This window comes from Salmo trutta, chromosome 8 (genome assembly GCF_901001165.1).
Source record: "Salmo trutta chromosome 8, fSalTru1.1, whole genome shotgun sequence".
In the NCBI taxonomy this organism is placed as follows: Eukaryota; Metazoa; Chordata; class Actinopteri; order Salmoniformes; family Salmonidae; genus Salmo; species Salmo trutta.
In genome coordinates this window covers 32,663,854-32,685,973 of record NC_042964.1, presented here as the reverse complement: position 1 = coordinate 32,685,973, position 22,120 = coordinate 32,663,854, and the positions used below count along the sequence as shown (strand labels likewise).

Sequence of the window (22,120 nt, the reverse complement as noted above, 5' to 3'; positions counted from 1 at the left end):
AAAATGATCTAAATAATGTCCATAGCATCAAGCAGTTGGGGCATCTTAGTTAGCGATTCACTTGGATGTATAATTCAACAGCAGCGATTAGTGAAAACCTTACAGAAGGGGGCGAGGGGGGCTGGGTCATGTACACAAGAACGCCAGACATCTCTCCTACCACAAAGAAAAATACGGCACAAATTGACACCGCCTCAGTGAGAGAGCGTTCATGTTTAATGTCAGGCCGCGGCGAAGATGCCCAGATTCTGGAGGGCCAAAAACAGCGGCGAGCGCCTCAGAGGAAATAGTTTGAGACATCTGGAAAAAACTCCAAAGGGAGCAGCATGACATAAAACAAGCTGGAATGGGTGCACACCATCGAGCCAAGCGAAAACATTCAAATGAAGAGAGACTGTTGGGTAGAGGGCCAGTATACTGCCTAGCTGCCTGCCAGGCACAGGGAGGGAGAGAGGGAGGGTGAGAGATAGCGATTGAGAGGAGAGGCCCACCACATGCAGAAGTCTTTAGAGTGCAAGTCCATAATGCATGAATGAGGGTCAAACTTGTGGCTACAGGGAATATACAGACAAACCAAGATGTGAATTTGGCGCTAAGAAAGCATTCCAAATTAGTCACCACAAAGGCATTAAAAAGTATTGAATGTGACTTAAAAAGGAGCTCAAATCATAATTGATTATACAACAAATAAAACAAACAAAAGGCCCCTACCTACTCCCAGCCTGACTAAAAGACGAGTGGTAAACGACTCTTCAGTCAGTAGCGTATACAGAACTGTTATCACAGCTTCATTTCAGTGCCAAAGAACATGTGCCAAGAATGCTCTGCTCTAGAATCCCCTGAGCTAGGTTCTCTTCCAGTGGAGCTTTATTCTTCTAGTGTTCATAGGGGCTGTTTAGTAGCTAATTTCACAGGCAAACAGATTATGGTAATCCATGTAAACATTAAAACACAACAGCTTGCTGTTTTCCGCCGGGAAATAAATACTTGAGTGTGAACATATTGATTTAGAAAACACAAGTCGAAAAATAACCAACACAAAAGCTGTAATGAGACAGACTTATTGAACTGTTGCTGCTATTTCTCTTTGCCAATTAAGACGTGGAAGAAAAACATGACGCCTGTGGAATACATCATTGGTGAATATTTAACTTGTATCATACCTTTTATTTATAGGGAACTCTATAACTTGTTAGCCTTAGCCCTACCATCAATCTGCTGCATATTTCAAATAGCTTAACCTTGGTGAAGACAAACAATCTCAAATTCCCCAATTCATATAAAAACACTTTACAGTGAGCTCCAAAAGTATTGTGTTGTTTTGGCTCTGTACTCCAGTACTTAGGATTTGAAATTATATGACGACTATGAGGTTAAAGTGCAGACTGTCAGTTTCATTTGAGGGTATCATTCTGGACTATCCATAATCATGGTAGCCTCCACACTAATGAAGACGTGTATAGAAACATCATATTCTTATTTACAATAAAAGTGATTCCAAAATGACAAAATACATTATTTACCATTCATTTCTATTGGGCACAAAACAATCTGAAACACAACCAAAACAAACAGCAAAGGCATCCAGAAAGTCTGTAGGAGTCACAAGCTTGATGTAATCATTGCATGCTATGAATATGGGACCAAATACTAAACTTTTGACCACTTTAATACACATAGGTGAATGTTGTCCCAATACTTTGGTCCCCTGTACAAAAAGTGCTGTAATTTCTAAACGGTTCACCCAATATGGATGAAAATACCCTCAAATTAAAGCTGGCAGTCTGCACTTTAACCCCAGTCATTATATCATTTGAAATCCAAAGTGCTGGAGTACAGAGCCAACATAATAAAAAATGTGTCACTGTCCCAATACTTTTAGAGATCACTGTATCACATATTTCACACTTACCATCTCTTGTTTTTTTCTCCCTCTATAAGACAAAGTAAAAGACAAAGCGAGCAGAGTCACAGACGAGGCGATGATAAGCAGGGAGCAGCAGGCAGGTTAGATAATGGATAGCAGATAACAGAGGTAAAAAAATATATAAAAAGAGGATGTGTGTGTAACTCCCAGACAGACAGAGCCAATGTTAATGAGGAGCCACAGTAAGGCTGGAGACTGGAGGACAGACATGGGCCCATGCAGAGGGAGAGAGGTATGGAAGGAGGGATGACACTTAGCAGGCACCCTGGGCGGCTCAGCCTCATTAGAAGGTCACACCTTACTGACCATTAGTCATTCAGAACACCAATCACCTTCATTACTGCACTCACCTCCGCACAACACCTGAGAAAATGATGGCTCCCCCTGAATTCTAAAATACATCCTTTCAGTTGTTGTTGCGGAAAATAAAGCCATAGGAAGCAGGTCTTGACCAAATGAAAGTACACTTTCATCATTAAAATAAGAGAACCGAGAGAATCTGTCCATTTTTGACTGTCTATTCTGTCCTCTCGACAAATGGAATGTTAATGGTGGAAGACCTGCACCAAAGGTGTTGATGAAGTGCTAGGGGAAAGTCAAGCCAAGCAGATGAGGGATGTGTGTTCATTGTGTGATTATTAGTCTGTGAGTGACTCTAATGACCTTAAGTTGGAGCACAGTACTTACCTCCTAGTGAGAGAGTGTGTTCTATATAAGACAGAGTATGTGTGTGTACAGTCGGCGCCCAGTACTTATAACTCACCCTCTGGTAACGTCCCAGGCTTGTGAGATCCGGTGGAGCTTCCCTTACTCCGTCTGCTGCTGTCGCTGTTGACCGACAGGCTGGAACGAAGCTGGCTCTGCATCTTCTGGGAGACGCCGGGCGATGGGTGCTGCTTCCTGTGCGGCTCCGCCCCACAGGAACATTGCCGACGGATTCCATTGCCGTTATTTAGGCCGGTGGAGGATTGGTGGCCATTTTGACTCCTGTCAGAAGCAGCATCTTCTCCCTCGTTGGGCTCTCCCTGCGCAGAGGTGGTTGGCTGGGGCAGCGGCTGAGGTTGAGCTGGGTGGGGAAAGTTATTTTTAAAATGTCACACTCCTCTCTTTTCAGTTATTGAGCACTTAATTGTGCTTTCAGCATGTTTGACTGAGAACATGCCATTTATTCTCTACTAAGGTTTTACAGCTAGATTCTGGGTATGAGAAGGATGTTTAGAACGTTCAAGGTACTGACTGCCTTTGTTATGTTGGGCGCTCATGACAAGTATCAAATAAGTCACTTAAGATCACTTTTTTTGTAACCCTCAAGATTTCTTGTTTCGATACCATCAGAACAGATACGGGAATCCCGAGGCTAAACCTTCAATAACTGTCCTTTTTTTGTACTGCCATCATGGAACCTTAACAAATAAAGGAGCACAGAAGAAGAGGATTTACAACCCTCACACAGCCAAATGATCACACAGTACAGTATCCCTGTAGGTGAACAATGAGTGAACAAGCATTTTCTTGGAGAAGCACCCAGGTGAGTTAAGAGAAAGACTGATCCTGCATTCCTGCCTCTGCTACAGTAGAGTAGTGATTTCCCTTCCCCATTCTCAAAGCTCTGGCTCTTTACACTCTTACAGTCGCTCCACGTGTGACAGGCAGCAGCCAGCCATGAAGAGTCAACCGCCGAACGAATGAATGTCGGGCCATCTGATAAAATAAAGGGAGCGGTGACATTTCCAGGGGAAGAAGGGGAAGAGACTCCTGCACATCCAGCTCTACAGGGAGATAACTCCTGCATTACCTTCCATCTGCATCAGAAAGGAGAGAGAAATAGCAGCACGGTGACTTATTGATCTCTGTTGAATTATTCATCTCTTTTTTACCAACTCTGCATTTTAGGGTGCGAGTGCTGTACAAGCGGCGGCCCGTACGGCAATACAACACTCACAGGGGAACTTTGTTGGTGACAGCCACACGATGTAGTGTTGATTTGTAGAGTGATACTACTGTACCTGAACTTCTCCAAGTCAAAGTGGATGCGCCAAACAGCGATCTGCATACGCCTGTTCTTTCTTTCCTGTCTGCTCACCAACTAGTGCAATTATTGTTAACAAGAGAAAGGAAAATCGAGTTCTAGCCCACCTCTTTTTTACAACACACTCTCAGCACCCAGGGAGACCTCTCTGACGAGAATGTAGATGTAAAACAGTGCAATTAAAAACAGACACTGCTTTGTCTCCTCGTACAGTGGTCCGCACGCAGCCTCTATAAACAAATATAGACTTTTGGGATCAGATTTCTATGCAATTTGAATTAGACAACTGGTTGGCACAAAGGAGAATTCATTATGCTCCGATTTAAACCCAGGTTGATGGATTTGACAGCTTTTTACGTGACATTGTTAGTAAACTACGAATGGCTAACAAGGAGATTCAACAATTGCTTGTTTTCTTTTGCAAATATCCACATGTAACTTGTGAGATATCAACTTTGTTCTTATATAGTGAACATCAACAATCTATTCTGTAATAAGGCACATTTTAACAGTGGAATTCAGAATTAGCAACGACCAAACCATACTATAACTAGTACAAAAGTTACCTTAAGCTGGCCTCCCGAGTGGCGCAGCGGTCTAAGGCACTGCATCACATCACGACAGCCTCGGATTCGATCCCAGGCTGTGTCACAGCCAGCCGTGACCGGGAGACCCATGAGGCAGCGCACAATTGTCCCAGCTTCGTCTGGTTTAGGGGAGGGTTTGGCCGGCCGGGATATCTTTGTCTCATCATGCTCTAGGAACTTCTTGTGGCGGGCCGGGCGCATGCAAGCTGACCTCGGTCGTTAGTTGAACGGTGTTTCCTCCGACACATTGGTGGGGCTGGCTTCCGGGTTAAGCGAGCAGTGTGTCAAGAAGCAGTGCAGCTTGGCAGGGTCGTGTTTCGGAGGACTCATGGCTCTCGACCTTCGCCTCTCCCAACTCCGTAGGGGAGTTGCAGCAATGAGACAAGACTAACTACCAATTGGATACCACAAAATTGGAGGGTAAAAGTTTGTTTTTTTAATCATTAAAAAATATATAATAAGTTCTCTTAAGCTCAATACCCTTTACTGACATAGCCTACTGGGAAGGTACAAACACAGTATGTAGGCAGGACTATGTGACGCCACACTCTGGCCTAAAAGACGACACTTGCCTATGAAATAAATTACCCATAGCAGCTTGTGTAATAAAGCAGTCTCTTTACTCATACAGAGGTCATGGAGGCATCCACAAACGACCAACCCACAGTCTGTCTATTCTCTGCCTCAGCCAGCATAATTACCTTTCCCTTTGAAGAAAGTCAAGCTTTCAATTTACAAAGTATAAATAGTTATTAGGAAACCACCGTATAAAAAAAGCCGCGGTTCGGGTTTCCGACACACTAGAAAGCCTAGAAAGTGGTTCAAGTGTGAGCCTACGAAGACACATTTCCAGGGACAGGTTCCCAGTCTCTCGTGCAGACCGAGTTTTATTTTTATCCAGAGAAAGCAATGGGAGACGAAGATGAATGGACAGGAACAGGGTAATATTCATAATCATTGATCACGGTAATGATGATCCTGCCAAAGATGATGGCATGATGAACCATGTAACCACACTGAACCAAGCCAGCTAGTAGAATGTAGAATATACTGTATAACTCCTTCTGATAATAATAGAGAAATAGAACTAGTAGCAATAGACAATAACAGTTAAACATCAACTTGGATAACAACTGTATACTCTATAGATTGGGTATACAATATAAATGCCTATGTAATATAAATGCACTGCAAAGTCAGTGTTCCTATCCGGACAAGGAAACATATCCCCCATAAAAAAGAAATGAACAACTCCCGCTAGTTGAAATAATCATAAGCGATTAAAATTGAACAGTTGTGTGGTTTACCACAAAAACTTGTTCGGAGCTGGTGGACGTACACAACCTGACAGATCGCATTAAAACACCATGTTTAGGAGAGGAGGAGAAGAAAAAAAAAACCCACTTCCAATTGGACTTCTAACCACCCTATTTCTAACACATCAACAACTGTTGAGAGTGTACATCTGTAGTTGAATAATACATGGAGTATTCCTCTACACAGGCTGTCAAACATATCAGATGGAACTGGGGGGTGAGTGGTTCTTGACTGTCTAAGCAGCATCCCAATTTGGTCCCTTGTATCTGACAGGCTCAAATATCTCGGGAGCATTTTTAAAAAGGCCAGTGTTTGATGGATTCATGAAGAACACACAAATATAATTGCCATTTGTCACCAAGTCTTCAGTGAGTAGTACGCGACGCCATGGGGACCGCAGCGCCATTGCGCCTAGAGAGCGCTACGGTCTGTGTGCGGGATCACTCTGTATGTAAAACTGTGTATAAACACCTACGTTTTTTTTTATGTGGCAGAAAATATGTCCTATAGGAAGAATTCAAAATTGCACCCAAAAGACACAAGGAGTATATCACACGGACCCACCAGGAAGAGAGAGGAATATGTATGAACATCAACTCAAATGTGCTGCATAAAAAAGAATTCTAAAATAGTTCAGGTACCGGAAATATAACTAAGAGGTCAAAACAGGGCAGCTTGGAAATTCTAATTTGCACATTACTACACTATAAGTCATAGGTAAGGCAGGAGCTGGATAGGAGTGCAAAAACTAGAGCGGCGTTTCAATGGCTCAATCCTTTTTAATATTAATGGGGGGAGAGAGAGCAAGTCCTGTTTGCAGAGACCTATTAGGATGCCTATCATAAGTAACACAGTTAGTTATTCAAATGTCACATGTCAGCAGGCTAAACAGATCCATCCAGCCCCATCTCCTAATAGCTAGCTAGATACGCCATGCTAGTGGTTTGTGAGTCAAAATGCACTGTGGAAAGCGGAATACTCACAGCAAAAAAAATTATACAAATATGATAAACAAGATGTAAACTAATCCAACAGGAGCATCTTTCAAAAACACTGAAAGACACTTAAAATGGTAATTCTTCCAGTAACTTGTTTGTTTATCTTTGTACTCGTTACATATGTGCATATTATAAACATGTCTCCTGTACATGTTCTGGCCTTATACCTGGTTGATCGAAATGCTAATTTGTGAATGTGCCAATGACCTAGCAGCGGTTTCATCATCCCCTAAACAGCCTGGGGTGGCGTTTCCCCTCCTAACAAACACCCCTGTAATGTCTGGCTAGCTGGGCTGCTCAATCCAAAGGGATATATTTTCTCATTAGAAATTATACATCTCCCATTCCCATATTTATAGACGCAAAACCTGGGGAATTATATGTAGAGAAGGGGGGAAAAAAATAGCACCATGAACGTTATTACAAAGGCTCCGATTTAAATTTTCCTTCGGCATATCAAAGCTCATTTACAGTTTGACTTTCCAACTCTGTGACAAGGACTTCCTTTATTGTGTCGAAGGACAGGTTGCTGCAAGCAATGGCAGAATCATCATGAATTGTCCTTTCGACTATCCCAACTCAACACAACCCAGGCTGTAATCATTGTACATGCGAGTATCTGGAGTAAAAATAGCATTTTAATTGCATTCAAATTGATTAAATAAAAAAAATCTAGCGTGAAAATGTTGGAGTGTTAGGGTGCTGTAGCTTAGAATAGCCTGGATCAGCTAGTCCAACTAGCCTAGTCGAACTGTAATTAATGGAGACAGACTAGCATTCACCAAAATAAATGTAGTATAGCAGGAAGACATTCAACACATGTAGCGTAACAGGAAATTGTATCTTGCTTCAACAGAATAAAACACGTGACAATCTCAGGATGACTCTGTGGTGGTTGTCGTGGTAATGTCAGATCACTCCTATACTAACAAAAAAAAGTAACCTTCCAACTGATCACAGCGCTATTCATCTTAGCCCAGTGGCGATGGGCCATCTCTGCCTGTTGAGGGAACTAAATTATCTTCTCTGATAGGATACTCTATCAACAGGATGTGACATGTGATGTGACAATAGTGTTAACTCTATTAGCCCCCCTATCCTCTATTCTGATGGTATTGTATAATATAGAATATAATTCCTGGAGAAACACCCATATCTACACTCATGTCTTATTTTCCTGCCGTTTTGAATGAGGAATAAGTCACTATTACTCAGCTCTTTTTCACCGTGGCACACTTAATTCTCTGTGACAAATTATCATTCAAATTTAGGTCTTCAAATGTAACCTGCTGTCGTGATCTGACACTTGAGTGTTTTAATATTCTGAGCCATCCTCTCTTTCCCTTGTTTGCAGTCTCTTTCCTTCCTTCTTTTAGACTGCCTCGCTCTCTCTCTTGATAACAATGACAAGGAAAGCAGGGCGTCTGGGATTTGCTAATTTCAAATTTGGTAATTTCGCCGCTGATTGAGGGGAAAAAAATAACCCCTTCGGACCTTGTTCTGCTTAATTACATTTTACAGTGGAGAAGGAAACTTGAAAGACAAGAGCTTGATTCGACGACCTGAACCTTTCAGGCGCTCTTGGGGGAGGTGGAGCCTGTCATCAATTATCCTTCGATTTCAAAACGGAACATTTGGTGAGATGAATGTCTGACTGTTATCATTAAAAAACACCCAATGAGATGCCATTTTCTCTTAAATTAATCACATTCAGAGGAAAATCATTCACATTGTGCAAATGCCAAAAGCGTAAAGGCATTGAAGTTCTTCTCTTTCCCGTGTTGTGTAGAATTTGGTGTGCTGCTAATTTGAGTGGTGCTAATGTAGCATAACAGAACAGATCAAGGGCATCCACCACAGCCTTAAAACCTGAGCGCAGCAGAATGACACTTTTCTCCCTCCTTTTCATCTAAGATAGAAAAAAAAAAGACCTGTGCTGTGATTCTGTCTTAAGCTTTATCAAATCCCCATTTTTCCCCCAATCTGTTTCCATCTGAGAGCAAAAGAGGAATGTAGTAAAATCAAATGTAAAAATGTCTTCACAAGTTTGAGAAAGTGCACATCTTGCACAGATTTAGGCTTTACACAGGCAGCTACCACATTTTCTAGAAAGAACAATGATGACGTGACTCAGAGAAGGCCTAGGGGAGCTGCCAGACGCCATACTCACAGAGTGCTCCACCCTCTCTCTGACGACTCAAAACCAAAACTAAGCAACAGAAGCGGAGTGAAGAGAGGGTGGGGGTGAGGAGAAGGGGGAGTATTTTCAATTTCAGTTACATCGATGACTCACAGATTCCACCAATTTCAAAATCTCTTTGCTGAAGTTAGATACAAGTTCCACAGGAAACTGACTTGTTTGAAATTCAAAACAGGGCACAATGCATCTGGAGGGAGGGCATTACTGTACTAACAGCACCTGAGAGGAGGTTAGATCCTTTTCAAATTAACACACAGCAACAACAAAAAACAACAAAAGAAACTAGGCAAAACTGAGCAGTCCAAAACAGCCAGCCAGTATAAGGTCTGTATGGGGCAGTCAGTCTATAAAAAATATCTATAGACATGGTTCCTTTATTTGCTCAGTATCAATCTGAGCATTAACCAGAGCTAATGGGGCAGCTGTGGGTCAATGGTCTTTGTCTTCATAGGTGCCAATCAGGGCCTTAAGCTGTGTGATCAGACTAGGGGACAGAGGTGCTAGTCTGCCTCTGAGTGGGTTTTTAACGGAGACGGCCGTATTGATTTCAGCTCTAGCCGGGGAGCGCCGTCTGCACTGTGTCTGAATGGAGCCAGCCCAGCCAGGTCCCCAGTCACAGTCCAGTGATCAGAGCCCTGACAGAATGACCTACCAGAGAGGTGGTGAACCTGCAAACACCGTGGGGGCAACATCACTCGAGATCTCTGTAATAGAAAAGGGTTTTAACCTTAATGTCGGAGCCAAAACCCTGTTAGAGGCCAAGTAATCCCCCCTGCACCGCTCTCATTTGAAGTGGGCCCCTGTGTGTGAGAGTGTGTGAGAGAGAGAGAGAGAGAGAGCTTACCCTCTCTCTGCTCCAAGGCACTACCCCCTGTGCTGTGTTGTGGGGTTGGTTTGGGAGCCAGCAGAGTGGAGCTGCACTAGGGCATTACTGTTCAGGGAATGCAGCAGAGCCTTTGTTGTAGAGTTGATATAGTGGAACTCTGTGCACACCTGCTCTGACTGCTCCAAGAAGACAGGTAAACTAGGGAATGCGATCTAGGCCTGTGTGTTTTACTAATATTAGAAAACTGACAATCATTTGAATTTGTTTGAGTACTCAAATCCTCCCTCCAACAGTGCAAAACAATCAATCTTTCGTTCTCCATAGCCAATAACCTTGTGTGTTTGAATTATGATGGTGATATCTGATATCCACACATTAGAAATACTTGTGTATGAGATTTCAGTACATAAATGGAGGTGTGCATACATTGCATCCGGAAAGTATTCAGGCCCCTTGACTTTTTCCACTTTGTTACATTACAGCCTTAATCTAAAATGGATTAAATAAATAAAAATCCTCAGCAATCTACACACAATACCCCATGATGACAACGCAAAAAGAGGTTGGTAGAATGTTTTGCTAATTTATTACAAATAAAACAGAAATAGCTTATTTACATAAGTATTCAGACCCTTTGCTATGAGACTCGAAATTGAGCTCAGGTGAATCCTGTTTACATTGATCATCCTTGAGATGTTTCTACAACTTGGAGTCCAACTGTTGTAAATTCAATTGATCGGACATGATTTGGAAAGGCACACACACCTGTCGATATAAAAGGTCCCAAGTTGACAGTGCATGTCACGGAGCAAAGTACAGAGAGATCCTTGATGAAAACCTGCTCCAGAGTGCTCAGGACATCAAGACTGGGACAAATGTTCACCTTCCAACAGGAAAACGACCATAAGCACACAGCCAAGAGAACGCAGGAGTGGCTTCGGGACAAGTCTCTGAATGTCATTGAGTGGCCCAGCCAGAGCCCGGACTTGAACCTGATCTAACATCTCTGGAGAGACCAGAAAATAGCTGTTCAGCAACGCTCCCCATCTAACCTGATAGCTTGAGAGGATCTGCAGAGAAGAACGGGAGAAACTCCCCAAATACAAGTGTGCCAAGCTTGTAGCGTCATACCCAAAAAGACTCGAGGCTGTAATCGCTGCCAAAGGTGCTTCAACAAAGTACTGAGTAAAGGGTCTGAATACTTATGTAAATGTGATATCTTTTTTTTCCATTTTATTATTAGCAAAAATGTCTACAAACCTGTTTTTGCTTTGTCATTATGGGGTATTGTGTGTAGATTGATGGGGGGGGGGGGACAATGTATGCATTTTAGAATAAGGCTGTAACCTAACAAAATGTGGAAAAAGTCAAGGGGTCTGAATACTTTCCGAAGGCACTGTTTCTAATCATTTCACTTAAGTATTTTCAATATCTTTTTTTGTTTAAAACATCCACAAATGGGGATCACGTGACCCTTGAACGAGATGGCCGCATAAACTAAGAGCTCCACACAAGTAGTTTCCAATTCCTAATCTTACATCCACTTCAAGTTTAAACTCCTTTAGCTTTAGTCAAAAAGTCATAGAACTCGAGAGAGCACACCGAGCATTGAGGCCCCCACCAGCAGCCAGACAACCACCGCGCCCAATCACCATACGTTTCCTGAGATGCACCGACAAGGAACGAGTCCTACAGGCGGCGAAAATCAACACCATTACAGTGGGAAACGCCAAACTCACTTTACACCAGGACCTGTCAGCTGGAATACGCCGAAAGCGGCGAGAGTTTGACGAGGTGAAGAAATACTCCACTGACCGAGGCATCTTTAGGGGATTAAAATACCCAAACGAGCTCAGGATTCTTCACCAAGGAGCCCTGCGACACTTCAAAACTCCCGAAGAGGCAAAATGTTTTTTGAAAGACAATCCTGGTCAATGAGAAATGGACCAATGACTAAATGCGATTACTGTTATTACTAAAGGAGGTAAGACAACATATAGCCGACATCCAAAGACCCACCCGCCCCGCTAAATGTCATTATAGCCATCTAATCTATATTTATTTTCCTTTAGCTGAGAGGGATAGGCTCTATAGCCTAACCTAGGCCTACTAACGTTTCAGCCTACTTTTATTTCCATAGATCTTAGATCCAACGGGATATGTCGAGTTGTTTGGGAACTCGGCTGGGGTGTTCAGCGATTGTTATTTTATGTACAACATTTATTTTCCTTTTATGTGAACGCAGCTGTAACTATTATCCACCTTTACCCAGAGATGACTTGCACTAAAGTTCGATTACTGTTCGATGACGATGACTAGTACCTTAAATCTATTGACATGGAACTGCCATGGTCTAGGTCATGCAATAAAAACGGAAAAATATACTATGTGCTCTAAAAAAGAAAAAAGCAGACATTACAAGAGACACACCTCTGTGATGCCAAACATGCCAAACTCCGCAGAGTTTGGGTGAGACAGGTGTATTTCTCATCTTTCAAATCAAACAGTAGATGTACAGCCATACTTATCCATAAGAATGTTCCATTCATAATTGACAAAAACAAATCTGATCCGGAGGGGAGATTTATTTTGATAACTGGGTCACTGTATGGACAACCAATTACCATCTTAAACATATACGCCCCTAACACAGATACTCCTGCTTTCATGTCAAAAATGATAACCCTGTTCAATGAGTATTGTGTTTCCTTTGGCGTGGTGGCCGGAGATTTTAATTATACCCTTAACCCAACCCTAGACAAATCATCTCAAGTCCCCACCACAAATCCTAGACCTGCAAAGATGTTGAACTCTCTTACTAAAGAGATGGGACTGATAGATATCTGGAGAGAGACTAATAGCTCATCTATGGACTATACATACTACTCTAATGTCCATAACACCTACTCCCGTATAGATTACATTTGTATCCCAAAGAGTTTCATAAATTCAGCCACGTGTACAATCGGACCCATAGCACTTTCAGATCTCTGCAAAAACATCCTGAGGTCAAAGAGCTGGAAATTCAACACCTCCATGTTATCAAACGAAGCGTTCCATACATTGGTATGGTTTCTCCGGCCACAATATGGGATGCTGCTAAAGCCACACTAAGAGGTCATCTAATTGCATATGCTTCCTCTAAGAAAAAAGCAATGGAAGCACACAGGCTAGATCTTGAGAGGGAGCTGGAACGCTGTGAAAAAGTACATAAACAATCCCCAGACAGCACCTCCTGGAGTCAACGTAAAGGGAGATAAAAGTTTTCTTTACTAAACAGAAATACCATGAGTATAGCAATAGGCCGAGTAGATTGCTTGCTTACCAATTAAAAAAAGAGCAGTCGGAGCGTACAATCATGGCTATCCGAACAGCAGAGGACGAGGTCACATATGACCCAAAAAAGATACATTTAACTTTTCATGATTTTTACTGCAAACTATATACCTCTGAGAGAAAACACACGGAGGCAGAACTCCACTCATTCCTAGAGGGACTCTCACTACCTAAACTATCAGAGACCGACCAAGAAGATCTCAACTCCTCCTTCACTCCTGAGGAGGTCCTGGAGGCAATTACCTCCATGCCACCTAATAAGTCCCCAGCCCCAGATGGATTCCCCAGAGAGTTCTATAAAGCTTTTTGGCCCCAGCTTAGCCCTATTTTCATGCCAATGCTGGAGGATTCAAAACAATGACTCAATGCACACAGCTCGCATTACAGTGTTGCTAAAAAAAGACAAGGACTCTCTATCCTGCTCGTCCTTCCGGCCCATAAGCTTGTTGGATTTCGACTACAAAATAATTACCAAATTGCTCGCCAAAAGACTAAACACTCTTCTTCCCAAAATAATAAAAGCGGACCAAACTGGATTTATTAGAGAGATACTCTTCTGATAACATTCGCCGTCTTTTTGATATTATTGATCATGTAAACAAACAGAAGACCCCTGTCCTGCTGGCTTCACTGGATGCTGAGAAGGCATTCGACAGGATGGAGTGGAGCTTTCTGTTCTCAGTCTTAGAAAAGTTCAATATGGGCACAAACTTTATTAAGTGGATCAAATCACTATACTCTCATCCAAATGCCATGGTGACTACTAACGGACTGAACTCTGACAGATTCCCTTTGGGATGGCGCACAAGACAAGGGTGCTCGCTGTCCCCCCTGCTCTACTTGTTGGGGGCGGAGCCTCTGGCAGAGTTGATAAGGAGCAATCCAAGTATTATGGGTGTTTCTGCAGGCGGCCTGCAGCACAAGATTCGCTCTACGCGGATGATGTCTTGCTCTACATATCCAACCCTGAGAAATCCCTCCCATTTTAGACACAATTGCTCAGTATGGCAAGTTCTCAGGTTATAAGATCAATTTTAACAAATCCACTGTCTGCCCTCTCAATATTACACTCACCAGCTCTATGAAGACACTATGTCCATTCCAATGGAAGACACAGGGGTTTCAATACCTTGGGATCTTCATAACACCAGATCTGAATAGCCTTTAAGGAAAATTATCTTCCACTCCTGGATCGAATCAAGAACGATCTCCAAACCTGGATCTCACTCCCAATTAGCTTAGTAGGAAGAATTAATGTCATCTGTATGAACATCCTCCCTAGACTGAACTATTTATTTCAGATGCTCCCATGCCATCTCCCAGTTTCCTTTTTCAAAACAACTAACCAAAGCATCACCAAATTTATGGGGCAATAAAAAAAAAAATCTAGGATCAAGTTCTCCACTCTATCGAAACCTGAGTTTAAGGGTGTTCTTGCCCTTCCCTCCCTTCAATTGTACTACTGGTCTGCCCAAATCCGCAACATGCTAACATGGATCACAAACAGACAAGAGTCAACGTGGATTCAGATAGAAGCCCAATCCTGTGGTTCATTGCCCCTAAGCTCAATTATATTCATTAATAACTTTAGTGAAGTGGCCAACATAGCCAAAACCTTTGTGATTTACAGCACCCTTCTAGCGTGGAGGGGCTGTAAGAAATACCTGGGCATTTCCTCCCAAATATGTTCTCACTCACCTATAGTAGGCAACCCAGACTTGCCAAAAGCCCTGAGGGATGCCAACTTTAATCTTTGGCATACTCTAGGAATCAGGACCTTTTCAGACCTATTTCATCAGAAAACCACTACACTGAAATCCTTTCAAGAGATCTGCAGTGAATTCAATGTGCCAAGATCCCCTTTTTTATCTTCAAATTAGACATGTCATTTCCTCATTTACTTCCAAGAGGAGGTTTAGAACTCAGTTGAATGAAGTTGAAACCCTTCTTGTCACAGCACAATCCATTAAAGGTAAATTATCTTATATCTGTAGACTCCTTTCTGAGAAAGGAGGCTCCTCCTTTACTCCTTTGAAAATAATCTGGGAAAAAGACCTTGGTCAGTGATGGGCGGAGGTTTGCGATAGGGTATACTGCTCCTCTACTAATGTTAAAATGAAAGAATCTAATTACACATTTTATTACACTCCTTTGAGACTCCCTAGAATGAAAACAGACATTTCTCCTAACTGTAAAAGATGTACCTCTGAAAGTGGAACCTATATGCATGTATTTTGGAGCTGTAGAGAGATTGCCAAAATCTGGCAATCTATACATACTGCTGCACAGAAAATACTAGATGTACAGTTTGATATGACCCCGTGTATCTATCTTCTTAATGCCCAGCAGGACTTTGTTCTTGATCCTGACAGAGAAAATTTGCTTATGAGTATTACATACTTTGCTAAGAAATGTATTCTTCTATTGTGGGCCTCTAATACCTCTCCTACATTTAAAATGTGGATTGACCAGATTGTTGACTTTCTCCCTCTTGAAAAGCTCACTTATGACCTCCGCAAGAGACAGCCCAAGTTTGATAGACTCTGGTCTCCACTACTCAAATATATTTCAAATTGGACAGAGTGAATGGGGCGATTAGGGAAATGAGCAGATACAGCACCTTACACAACATGTAAAATCTAAAAACTAATTATTTGCTCGTCGTCTCAGCTAAGGCTGGAAATAGCTAATAAGAACCTTGATAGTGCTGCTGCAAGTTTTATATATATATATTTATTTTTTAAATAATTATTCTTTGTGTGTATATGTGTATATAATATATTTTTATTTTATCTGTCACATCTGTGAATGTGGAATGTGTTTTGTTGGTTGATTGAAAAACAAGAAAACTTAAATAAAACTTTAAATCGAAAAAAAAAAAAACATCCACAATGAATAGGCTTCAACACTTCTGGAAACGCTAATTGGAATGCTTGAAATTTCCCAGATGAAATCCATCTACAGCAAGACAATGAGGAAATAATTACCACAGAGGTAGAATTACAATGGCCATTTTAAATCAACCCCTGTGCTACCATTTCACCCTATTTATACTGTTTTTGATTCCATGACCCACTGGTAAGTAATCACTTGAAAATTACACCTCTGTTTTTAAATGGGCTCTTGCTTGAGACACATTTTTTCAGTATAGACGGGGGTCTACTGGATTACAATAAAGATTTAGCTCTTGGATAACAACAACAACCATACTGTTCTTTTGGCAGAAATACTAGCACAAAAAAAACTGATAATGAGAAATGTTTTTATTATTATTATTATTATTACACATATATATATATATATATATATATATATATACACACACACACACAAGTTTCTGAAGTTCATCATCTTTACACAACACTATTCAAAACAATGACAATTCCTGTATGTCCCACTATTCTGCATTCATTTCATAGATGCTATATTGAGGCATCAATAAGCAAGAAAGCTCTTCTGCGACATCCACCAGCGGAGCAATAATTCATCGACATACATCTACCATTGGAAGTGTCAAATATTAAACTTCCTAAAGGTCATTTCTGCACCCGGGTAATAACCTTGAAGCTTCCAGAGTAAAAGCACAATCAGGGATTCACACAAAGGCCACACTAATGTCTTTCTTTTCAAGGCGACAGCCATGTCATTTGACCTCACGTCTCTTTATCCACGGCGAGAGCACTTCAACTATTTGACAATCACAGTGAATAATGTGGCGATTAAACACCTAAAACTGGCGTTAGATCATGGCAATTTATTTAAGGCCCGGGCCTGCAGATCCAAAGCCCAGTCTGGAGGAGATATCAGCTGAGTGTATTCCCCTAGGGGCCGAGCCACATAAGACCCTGCTAGCTGCCACATACTGGGGCCTTATAGTTGAAGGGCTCTAACAAGAAACAGTGACCTGAAGATACATGCCCTTTACACTTTGGATATTAAAAAAAGGTCAGAAATAAACTTGTGTTTATTTAGCTCAAGTTAACTGTTAGAGTAACTTTAATGAAAAAAAACAATTTTTTCATCGAAAACCAGATGTTTTCGGCTAAGGTGGTCATGCCAACTATTTTTCCCCAATCTCTATAACTGGCACAGTCTGCTTAAACAGCTCATAGGCCACTGGTTGTGAGTTCCAATCCCACAATGGGCAGATATTTTTCCTGTGCCCATACACTTTTAATTCTGAAAAGTGAAACCATACCTGTGAGAGGGGTCGCCCTGGTAGTAGCTGTAGATTTTTATACAGTACCCAAGACCAATCTGAGAGTTAATTTGACCATTGGAAAAAGAGCTACATCATTACTGCAAATTGAATTGAGACCCTCATTTTCAGTTTGAAGGTGAGGATTGCACTGTTCTTCCCAAAGCAAGAACGCAATAAATGTGAGTCCACATTTCATAATATTTTTTGTGCCCCATGGGGGATTTGAACTTACACCGCAGGTGGCAATAGATAAAGAACTCAGTGCCTTACCACTGTGAGCCAACTGTCCAATGCACAGAATTGTATTATCCATGTTTGCCAGTTGACTTCTGGTAAGTATGTTTTGGTGAGAAAGTGTTGGGATCAGGTACAACTAAGTTTACCCACCCACAAAATGTATATTTAGGAGCATCCCCCCACCCACAACTTCACCTGAATGCATTATTTTTGGGGGGAAGGGGTTGAAGTTACCCTTTAAGACAAACACAAAACATTCAAATAACAAGCGCCAGATTTTCTGTTTTGATTCAGGCTAATACAAAACAACAGACCAAGACAAATCACATGCAGCCTAGGGCACCCAACAAGTTGGAAATCGGACAGAGGGATGAAAGAAAAAAGGAATAATTTGGCACTCTGTGGTCAGTCAGATGATTTCCTGCTTCAGTAAGTGAGGGCTTCATTAGAATCAACCAGACCAGTTCAGTGTTCATCAGCTCCTTGCCCTGGATATCCAACATTGCATTCTGTAAGCTAACTATATTCAAAAGATTTCCATTTCCATTCAATTTGCTAAACAGAACCTCTATACACAGATTAGGTTTTTATCATTATTTGAAGTGACTAAGACATGTTCCTGTACCTTTCCCTCAAAAATAGATTTTTCGTCTCCCTCACTTTTCATATTCCCCAAACACCCAGTCTGTGGGGGGTGACTACAACTACTACATTAAAACTGTTGTCACAGACTTCTTTATTTTTTTGTAGATGAAAGTGATGCATTTTACTTGCCAGTAGTGCAGCACACCATACATTACATTTTATTTTTATTTCCCCTTTATTTAACCAGGTAGGCCAGTTGAGAACAAGTTCTCATTTACAACTGCGACCTGGCCAAGATAAGCAAAGCAGTGTGACAAAAAACAACACAGAGTTACACATAGGATAAACAAAAGTAGTCAATAACACAATAGAAAAATCTATATAGTGTGTGCAAATGGACTAAGGAGGTAAGGCAATAAATAGGCCATAATAGCAAAGTAATTACAATTCAGCAAATTAACACTGGAGTGAGATGTGCAGATGATGATGTGCAAGTAGAAATACTGGTGTGCAAAAGAGCAAAAAAAGTAAATAAAAACAACATGGGGATGAGGTAGGTAGTTGGGTGGGCTATTTACAGATGGTCTATGTACAGCTGCAGCGATCGGTGAACTGCTCAGATAGATGATGCTTAAAGTTAGTGAGGGAGATATAAGTCTCCAACTGAAGCGATTTTTGCTATTCGTTCCAATCATTGGCAGCAGAGAACTGGAAGGAAAGGCAGCCAAAGGAGGTGTTGGCTTTGGGGATGACCAGTGAGATATACCTGCTGGAGCACGTGCAACGGGTGGGTGTTGTTATGGTGACCAGTGAGCTGAGATAAGGCAGAGCTTTACCTAGCAAAGACTTATAGATGACGTGGAGCCAGTGGGTCTGACGACGAATATGTAGAGAGGGCCAGCCGACGAGAGCATACATGTCGCAGTGGTGGGTGACATATGGGGCTTTGGTGACAAAACGGATGGCATTGTGATAGACTACATCCAGTTTTCTGAGTAGAGTGTTGGAGGCTATTTTGTAAATGACATCGCCGAAGTCGAGGATCGGTAAGATAGTCAGTTTTACGAGGGTATGTTTGACAGCGTGAGCGAAGGAGGCTTTGTTGTGAAATAGGAAGCCGATTCTAGATTTAATTTTGGATTGGAGATGCTTAATATGAGTCTGGAAGGAGAGTTTACAGTCTAGCCAGACACCTAGGTATTTGTAGTTGTCCACATATTCTAAGTCAGAACCATCCAGAGTAGTGACGCTAGTCGGGCGGGCGGGTGCGGGCAGCGATCGGTTGAAGAGCATGCATTTAGTTTCACTAGCGTTTAAGAGCAGTTGGAGGCCACGGAAGGAGTGTTGTATGGCATTGAAGCTCGTTTGGAGGTTTGTTAACACAGTGTACAAAGAAGGGCCAGATGTATACAGAATGGTGTCGTCTGCGTAGAGGTGGATCAAGGAATCACCCGCAGCAAGAGCGACATCATTGATATATACAGAGAAAAGAATCAGCCCGAGAATTGAACCCTGTGGTACACCCATAGAGACTGCAAGAGGTCCGGACAACAGGCCCTCCGATTTGACACACTGAACTCTGAGTAGTTGGTGAATCAGGCGAGGCAGTCATTTGAGAAACAAAGGCTGTTGAGTCTGCCGATAAGAATACGGTGGTTGACAGAGTAGAAAGCCTTGGCCAGGTCGATGAAGACGGCTGCACAGTACTGTCTTTTATCGATGGCGGTTATGATATCGTTTAGTACCTTGAGCGTGGTTGAGGTACACCCGTGACCAGCTTGGAAACCGGATTGCACAGCGGAGAAGGTACGGTGGGATTCTAAATGGTCAGTGATCTGTTTGTTAACTTGGTTTTCGAAGACTTTAGAAAGGCAGGGCAGGATTTGTACCTTTATTTAACTAGGCAAGTCAGTTAAGAACAAATTCTTATTTGGATGGATATAGGTCTGTAACAGTTTAGGTCTAGAGTGTCTCCCCCTTTGAAGAGGGGGATGACCGCGGCCACTTTCCAATCTTAAGAAATCTCAGACGATACGAAAGAGGTTGAACAGACTAGTAATATGGGTTGCGGTCAATGATGGCGGATAATTTTAGGAAGAGAAGGTCCAGATTGTCTAGCCCAGCTGATTTGTAGGGATCCAGATTCTGCAGCTCTTTCAGGACGTCAGCTGTCTGGATTTGGGTGAAGGAGAAGCAGGGGGGGCTTGGGCCAGTTGCTGCAGGGGGTGCAGAGCTATTGGCCGGGGTTGGGGTAGCCTGGTGGAAAGTGTGGCCAACCATCATCCAAAATTCCATGACCATCACAGCCCTACCTACACCTGCTAGCTACAGTAGCTACCTTGGTTTGACAAGTTCTCGCTTCAAAATCCTTTTTCAAAGCTGCTCTGGCAAGTCATTAGCGTAAGACCGAAAAGACGCCCTGGAACAGTTGAACATCCTAGAAACAAAGAGCTACTGTGTCAGAATGTAACCAATCCTCTAACCACAACTACATGGATGGAAGCAATCAGGTTGTTGTTGCTATTAGCGTTGCCGGACACCACACTCTCCTTATGAAGTGGCAAACACAAGAGGGTTTTAGAGGAGTTAGAGTTGCTGCTTTTTCTGATTCTACTGCTGTACTAGTCGGTACCTGTAATGTGGATAATCAAGTCTGTTTCAAAACGGTAAATCTTGAGGTAATGAGATTTTCTTTTGCCAAGACGCTAAAGCAGTGTGATTTAAGTGTACAATATTGCTTTCTGGACAGAACAGAACAGGTTGTTTCTATTATCACAGTTCTAACTCAGTGGGACTCAGAGTTGTAAATAGGGTGTGACATGTACTTTCCATTCCAAAAAAAAAGTGAGAACTTTCCAATCAATTTATTTTAGTTTCCCCTATTATTTCTGCTGAACAAAAGGGCACAATGATACATGAGGAAGCGTTTACATTGCTTAACCCTTTACACTTGTGGGAATTGAAATGTTTTACAGAAGAAATATGAAATGCATAACCATTGTAGCAGTTGAAAGGGAAGAGTTTGGTGATAATGGGACAATTATTACACTAAAGGTGAGGATACAACAGTTCACCAGACAAGACCGAATCCAACCATTACACTTGATTTTGTATACATTTTGCCGCATTTGTTGATAATGAAATCTGAAAATACACTGGAGACATTCAGTAACATGATAAGACTATTCCTGGAAAATGTGGGGTCAGTGCATCATAAGACAAACAAATGACAGGGGTTTGGTTGAGGACTAACTGGTGACCTCAAGTGGCCACACACACACCTCTCCAAAGTGTGCACAATTTCTAAGCAATTTCAATGCACTTTTATGATTCAAAGAACAGCCTTCAACTCTTCTTGTCGAGTGCGGTGCTCAAGTTTAGAACGCCTGTCAGTCGAAATCCATACAGCGCTGTGAAGCACATAGCCAGAGCTCTGACGTCATGTATAGCATATTACTGTACAGACACTATGTTCCAATTTAGACGCTTGTTAGTGACATTTTCAACCCATATACTGGAATGAGTTAAGGGTTGAGTTGAGGAATGAGTTGAGGGTTAAGAATCAACCAAGTGTGTATCACCTTAACTGCAAAATAACCACAGATTGCTTTGCTGTTGCTATGGCCCATTCTCCCCTTTCATTAGTAACTGAATCTTTCAGCCGGGTAGAATATTTACATTTTAGTCACTTAGTACAGGGTTTCCCAAACTCGGTCCTGGGGGCCATCCCTGGGTGCACGTTTTGGTTTTCCCCTAGCACTACACAGTTCATTCAAATAACCAACTCATCATCAAGCTTGGATTATTTGAATCAGGGCCCCCACCAGAGAGTTTGGGACACACTGATTTAGCAGACTCTCTAATCCAGAGCAATTTA

At 42.0% G+C, this 22,120-nt stretch overlaps 1 protein-coding gene across 1 annotated transcript in view; it reads right to left on the bottom strand.

The window, feature by feature from the left end:
• LOC115198710 (myoD family inhibitor domain-containing protein) overlaps positions 1-22,120 on the bottom strand; it is a 31,323-nt gene that overhangs the window by 5,743 nt on the left and 3,460 nt on the right. Inside the window, exon 4 of the mRNA XM_029760884.1 lies at positions 2,691-2,993. Coding sequence (XP_029616744.1) covers positions 2,691-2,993 — 303 coding nt within the window. The remainder of the gene's footprint in view (positions 1-2,690; positions 2,994-22,120) is intronic.